The sequence below is a fragment of the Eublepharis macularius genome, chromosome 4 (assembly GCF_028583425.1).
Source record: "Eublepharis macularius isolate TG4126 chromosome 4, MPM_Emac_v1.0, whole genome shotgun sequence".
Lineage (NCBI taxonomy): Eukaryota > Metazoa > Chordata > Lepidosauria > Squamata > Eublepharidae > Eublepharis > Eublepharis macularius.
In genome coordinates this window covers 7,712,489-7,719,486 of record NC_072793.1, presented here as the reverse complement: position 1 = coordinate 7,719,486, position 6,998 = coordinate 7,712,489, and the positions used below count along the sequence as shown (strand labels likewise).

General features: G+C 42.8%; 1 protein-coding gene across 1 annotated transcript in view; it reads left to right on the top strand.

Annotated features, from left to right (window-relative positions):
- The first annotated feature begins 575 nt into the window (after positions 1 to 575).
- The window catches only part of LARP4 (La ribonucleoprotein 4), a 54,000-nt gene continuing 47,577 nt past the window's right edge, over positions 576 to 6,998 (top strand). Inside the window, 1 exon segment of the mRNA XM_054975710.1 lies at positions 576 to 617. Coding sequence (XP_054831685.1) covers positions 600 to 617 — 18 coding nt within the window. The 5' untranslated portion in view covers positions 576 to 599.

Below are 6,998 nucleotides of genomic sequence, written 5' to 3'. Positions count from 1 at the left end.
GACTAACCAACTTTATGGTAGCATAGGCTTTCGAGAACCACAGCTCTCTTGGTCAGACGCAACTTTATTGTAGCATAAAGTTGGTTCGTCTTAAAGGTGCTGCTGTACTCTTGACTCCTTTACCTTGGAGGCGCTGCACACACTCCCCTTTCAGGGAATGGTCCCTTCCCAGAGCCGCCGCATGGACACCCCCCCTCCTCCTCCTCCCAGGAATGGTACGCCCCGCCCCGCGAGCGCCACCGCTGACGTCGCCGCCATTCCCCCGCCGGCTGGGGCCGGCTTTTTGCCTCCCGTCACACGCTTTCTGAGGCCAGTCAGCGTGCTCGTGCCCCGGAAACGCTTCCCGCGGCTTGCCCCGGAAGAGGAGGAGGGTTGGACGAAGGGGGCTTGGCCCTGGCGGCGGACGGAGCAATAGGAGCGGCGGCAGGAGGAGGCGAGGGAGAAGGGGCGGGGGCGGGGCATCAGTGTCCTCGCGCGGCTGGGGCGAAGCGGGGGGTCCGCTGCTGGCTGCGGGAGGAGGCGGCGGAGGCGGAGGTGCCCGGGGCGGGTGGGGGGGCTGCCGGGATTGGGTCGGGAGGGAGGCTGGCTGGAGAGAGAAGATGCTGCTCTTCGTGGAGGTAAGGGGCCACGTGACTTCTCGGGCCGCGCGCTCGCTCGCTTGGGGGGGGGGATGGGACGGGCCTGACACAGCAAATCCCCTCAGAGAACATCGCCCCCTCCCCCACGGAGGGGCGGGGGGGGGAGGGGAGGCGCCGGCCGGTGGGCGCGGGCGGAGGGCGACGCGATCACGCGGCCGGCTGGGCGGGTAAAATGTGGCGGCTGGGCCGGGGTTGAGGGGGGAGGCGGCGCCGGCCGGCCGCATGTATGTTCGGGGGAGCCGCCAAGGGCAGCGAGTCTCCTCGGTCGAGGCCTCTCCTGGCGGGCTGTGGCGCGCGCGCGTGGCGGGGGGTGGGGGAGGCTTCAGGCCACGGCAGCGCCTCTGGCGAGAGCGAGGCAGGCCGGGGGGGGGGCGGGGGGGCGGCTCTGGCAAGTTTCTCTCTTCCTCGGCCGGGGAAGCGGAGGGTGCAGGAGAGCCTGCTCGGAAGGAGGCCCTGGAAGACTCCGCAGTGACCTTTTGCGAAAGTTGCTGTGCTGACTGCTGCGTGGAACATGGCCGGGCACGTGTGAAGGTTACACACCGACCGGGGCCCGGGCTGGGGAGGAAGGAAATCGCTGGAACCGCTTTTATGCCGACCTGCCCTCGCCTTTCTTTCCCGCTCCCTCTAAATGAGGGAGAGCTCTTTGATCTCCAGCGTTTTAAACGGCTGGCACGTAAAATAAATGCAGGATAATCAGCTGACTGCCTGGCTTTCTTTCGCTTTCCTAGTGAATGCTTGGAGTAGATTCCAGATTGTATTGTTCTTATTATAGAAATGTCAAACCAGCAAAGCGGCAGTTTACTTGGCCGTAACTTAACTGTGGCCATAAAGGGAACATGCTTAACTGGGAAGGGTGTAATTTCTGCATTCTCTGTGACTTGTAGCATTGGATGACTTAACCTTGTCTTCTTAACTCATTCAGAGGTTCTACTGAGGAAAATTATTGCAGAAATGTTATTTGTTTGAACCGAAAAAAGTATTTCTGAATGTTTTCACACTGTGCACAATGCTTGGAAAGAAAAGGACAAAATAGTAACATTTGTGAAGGAACATATGGTAGAGTTCTCATGACCTGCAATATTTGTAATATTTTTGAAAGTGAACTTTAAGGTACTTAGATGTTTTTCTAGCTCAAATGTACATGGGGCTCTTAAATTAGAAGAACACAGATTGCATTTTCTTATTGTTTCTTTAGAGCGTGATTGACGAATCAGTCTTTGGCATGTTGATTTGGAGATATGTCCCAGAGGATTTGCTAAGCATGCATAGGCTCATTAGAATTTACACCCTCATACTCTATTAAAATAGTGTATGGGAAAGGACAAATATCTCTTTAAAAGCTTGATGGTCTAGCTAAATTGAAAAATTTATAGTTGGGACCTGATTATATGCCATGCATTACAGTGTTCCTTTTTGTTATGCTGTAAGGGCTTGTATCACCGTTGTATAGCCGTGCTGTGCATGCAATCTTTTATTGATTCACTTTTGTCAATTTTACCTTACTGAATACTTGTGAAGCTTGTCAGAAAGTATTTGAACTTTAACTTTGTATTTTGATTATCAGGTCTAGTTGTGTGCTAGACAGACAGCATAATTTGATGACAAAAAGCTATGATTGAAGTGAATCAGAAAAATGAAGTAGTACTGTAGCAATAAAATAACGTTACTATATCTGATAACATTAAATCTGCAGTAACAAACCATGAGTAGAGTGAATGAGGAGAGGGGATGTATTCTTTTTAAAATTTAAATTCTTCCACTGGGAAATGGTGTGCCTGTCTGTCATGAGTCATCATTTATTAATACTAAAATCATTTTTTCAGCTCTACAAGATTACGGTGCAATCCTTTGTGGAGTTACTGCAGTCTGAACCCATTGATTTCAGTTGGCTGGGATTGGAGTAGCAATATAGGGGACTAGATTGTTGACCTTTTTTTCTGAAACAGCACAAGGTGGAAAAGTTATACACATGACCAGGGTTTGAAGCAATTTCTGATTGGCATTTATTTGGAGAAAAGCTGCTGGAAATGCAGGAAATGAAGCTGCTGGACATGAGTGAATCAACATGCTATTCAATAGAGCTCCTTGGTTTATACTTTAGTGAAGAATTGCTTGGTGTGTTCATAAATCTGACCCATCTTATATTTGCAAATAAATGTTATGTACAGTGGATTATCTAAGCATGCTTAGAATTCAAATGAGCCATTTTGGATGCTTATTTACTCAGTATTGATTTCTGTTTTCTTTTCAAAAGTTGAGTCTTCCTACTGGACCTCCCAGGTGCACAGTCCAGTGAATTTTCCCATATTGGTGTTAGTAAGTTGTCATTTTTTGGCTTGCAAACTCTTAAGTGTATATTGAAGTGTCCCCCTAGGTAGCATAGAAATGAAACCAGAGGACCAGTTCAGTACTGAATACGAAGCTTTCTTCACTGGCCTTTTAATGGTCCAGTGGCAGCTGTACATCTTTTCAACTGGAAGTAGACCTTTAAATAAAGGGGAGAGGGGTATTGTGTGTCAGCCAGCTGTGCAGCCATTTCTAACTGCTTCCTCTTTACCTGGAAGCAGCTGTTACTATTTAAAGTCAAGGAATAATAGCAGCGCAGGTGGGGAAACAGGATCCCCCTTGAACTAGTGACTGAGGAAAGTTTGTGGCCTTCCATGGATTGGATTCTGCCAAGGGACTGCCAATTCAAAGCATCCTATGTGGCATGTCTAATGAAAAGGGTCTTTAAAGATCTGAAAAATAAAACAATTTATGAGATTTATGAAGTTTCGTGAGTCACCACTCATTTCTTCAATTACATATGGAAAACAAACTGGAAAACCTTCTAATAGGGCAGGTTACAAGAGGGAAGGGCGGGTTAAGACAGAGAATTAATTCCATTGTGACTCTTTCAGGTGTAAATTCTCTTGTGTTGGTGGAAAAGAGATAGCTGTGAATCCTGTCATGAAACGTTAAAAATCTGGCCATATTTGTTAGATAGTTCTTTTGTATATTATAGCTACTAACCACATCCATAATAATGGTATTTTTCTACATTACTAGTGATTATTTCATTGCTCTGAACCATTTTGTTCCTCATTTTTATAACCTAGAAGAACTTTGATTCAATCTATACTTACTGAAGTGGAGATTTGGACTGCCTGATTTGGAGGGTAGTAACTCAACTTAAATTACAGCAACATGGCTATCAGGCTATTTCCTTGTAATAGAAGTAATAGAATTAAACAAATGTTTAAAGACAAGAACATTCTTGTTATAGCCATAAAGATGTTGGATGTTGTTGAATGTGTGGCACTAATTTTTATGTTTGATAGCTTGAATTCCTCTTAGTAGAACCTGTGCAAAAGACACAAATTAGAACTAGATTATTCTGAGTAAAGTACACATTGGACCCAGTATGTACCATTAAAGAAATGTGTAATGCCCCCTATAATAACATGGTATTTTATAGCATGCCCTTTTGAATATTTTGCAAAATTAAAAAGTTGATTGTATGCTGGCAACAAAGCAACCATTTCATTTAATGGAGTAACAGTCAGTTACTTAAAACCTTCACAATGGCTATTAATAGGTACCTTTTTCATAAAGGGGTATGTAAGGCTGTTAAACCTACGTGTGCAGAAAGCTAAACCTCCATCAGTTGACTTTATTGTTTGCTATAGTTAACCTGACAGGCTAGATGTGTTAATTTAATCTTTTGATGATCCCATTTTGATATTACTTTTCCTTCAAGAGGTTTGAGGTTCTTTATTGTATTCAAAACATTTTTAATCCAATTTTTCCACTTATATAGCTCTCCCAGGTGATTCATAAGTTGTTAAAACAATAATATGAATTAACCTTCCTTGTTAATGAAGGGGTCCTCCAAATATGTCTGTCAATTTTGATCCAGTGTACTTGTTCACCTTCAGTAGCTTTCCTGAAAACTGTAATCTGGAAAACCTTTTGGTAGAGCTTCTCTTTAGAGGCTGCAGTTGGCAGAAAGAGCTAAGGGAATGAGGTGGCACAAAACTTCACCTCAGTCCATGTTTGCTCTGTGAAGTAGCTTAGGGTGAGATAGAATGATTTGCACATAGCTAGACAATGAACTGTATGGCTGTGGGATTTGATTCTTCCCCAGTACAGTTAATTTTTAACATTTATCCTACATGATACATAGTTTAGCCAGTATGCAGTTTCATGCCTGCATGGTAACTTCAGATTCTGCAAGAGCGTTCTTTCTTGTTTAAATGTTGGGCGGTCCTGAGTAGATCCAGATGAAAGTGGGTGGTGGTCTGGGAATTACACCTTTTTGGTACTACCATGTGCAGAAGTTTTGTGATGCTGGGTTGTTGTTTTTTTGCCACACCTGTGGATTCTTCTAGTTTGTTTTGGACTAGTAGCAAACAGCTCGGCAATACCCCTTGTGGACTGTAGTGTTAGATACGCTGATTCAGTATGCCTGGTTCTAGAAGCATCTTTTAAGAGCATCAGTGTTCCATAATTGTCCCACAGATTAGATGACAAGCAAACCATAGTCATTGGCAAGCAGAACAAGTCAAGTGTTTAATATATTAACTTTTATGCAGTTAGTGTTTGAAGTGATTCCCCTTGTAAGTGGCTCTGATTTAATTTAATTTTTTTAATTTGTTGTCTGCCCTCCCCACACCAGTGCTTATCAGAAGGGAGAGGGTCTTGGATGGTACCCTGTACTTAGCATGACATTCAAGCCATTCTCCTGGATGTTTTTTCTATGAAATCATCTGTCCTGGAGTATGTTCTTGGTAAATATTGTCTCATTAAGGTGAGATCTGGTTCCTTTACAAAAGAGGACTAATGCAGTTACAAATACCTTATTTTTATTAATATTTTCTTACAAGCAGTGGGCATGGCTGAAAAATCTGATAAGCATTGCATTTGTATTGAGCCTTGTTTTTGTAATAGTGTTAAAGTAGAGGAAATTATTGCAGCTTGTTAAATTATGTACAATCACAGGCTTTGCTGTAAGATCATAATTTTAAAAGGTTTTATGGACTGATAACTTTGTGCAGCAAGCTTTGTGACTTAATTGAGAGCTGTTGGACACTGCATCATATAGAATTCCACTGGTGCAAGGACACTGCATCATATAGGACGCCACTGGTGAAAGGCGAGGCACAATTGAACAACAATCAGTAATGATTTTCAGTGTCAGGCAGAACCTTTCCCAGGTGGGAACTTGCTTTCAAGCAGAAGCAAGAAGTTGTTGCAGAAACACTGGATTTTGTCAAAGTATATTTTGCCTTTCCTCCGTGAGATTTGTTGGTATGAAGAAACTACTTAAATCTGTTGAAAGCCCACAAATAGCACAATGATAGCCTTTCACCATATCTGCAGAGTTGCTTTAGAGAGACGTCTTGTAAAACAAAGCAAGTATCTTTGATGAAGTTCTTGTAACTGGCAGTCTGTAACCACAGATACTTCCTAGGTTGCCTGTGCTTGCTTGTACTCTGGGAAAGATTGTACATTGGGTTTGTTCTCTGTAATATGAATTTGCTTATTCCTGAATGATACTAAAAACAAAAAGTCTTAGTTTTTTTCCTTGTCTCCAAAATATTGATGGTATTGTTAGCCATAGGTATTTAATAGTGATTGATCATAAAATAATACAAGATAAGATTTTAGGCTTTAAACTTTTCAAAATATTTTGTATATAGTAAACCTGTAATGTCATAAGAGTTAAAGCAGTCCATGTTTAGCCTCTTAGTATGTTCATCTTTAGATCTCCTTGACCATTGACAGTGAATAGTAAACCTGTCACACAGCGTCTGTAGAAACTGTTGAGCAGAATGTTAAAACATTCAGAAGTAAAATGCTTTTAGGTCACTATCCTGTTAACATGCATCAAAAAGTTCCCTTTGAGCAAACTTTATTCTCAGGTAAAACCAGATATGCTGGGTCTACAAAATTGCAAGGGAAAGATGACAAAAGGGCAGGTCACAAAACGGGAAAAAGAATTGACTTAACCGATTTGCTGTAATGTCTGAATGCCGATGTCTGGGTAAATTGGAGTTTCTTTCTTCTCCAAGGACCATGGCGGGGTGGGGGGCGGGATAATAGTTTGGTAAGATGCCTGCATTTGATTGCAGTGATGCAGGGCAGAAAATTTTCCAAACCAAATTGATCTCTGGAAAATTTTCTGCCCCACATATATATAGTATAGTCTGTTTATAGTCATCAGGGCTGTTGTGCTGCAAATCAATCTTCTTATAGATGGGCTTACTGTGGCATATGAAGCATGGACAAACCTCAGTACTTTTATACGGCGCATTTGCCTTACTTTGCTAACATGTACATTTGAAGTGGAAATTTTCAGATTTCCCAAAAAACCCACAT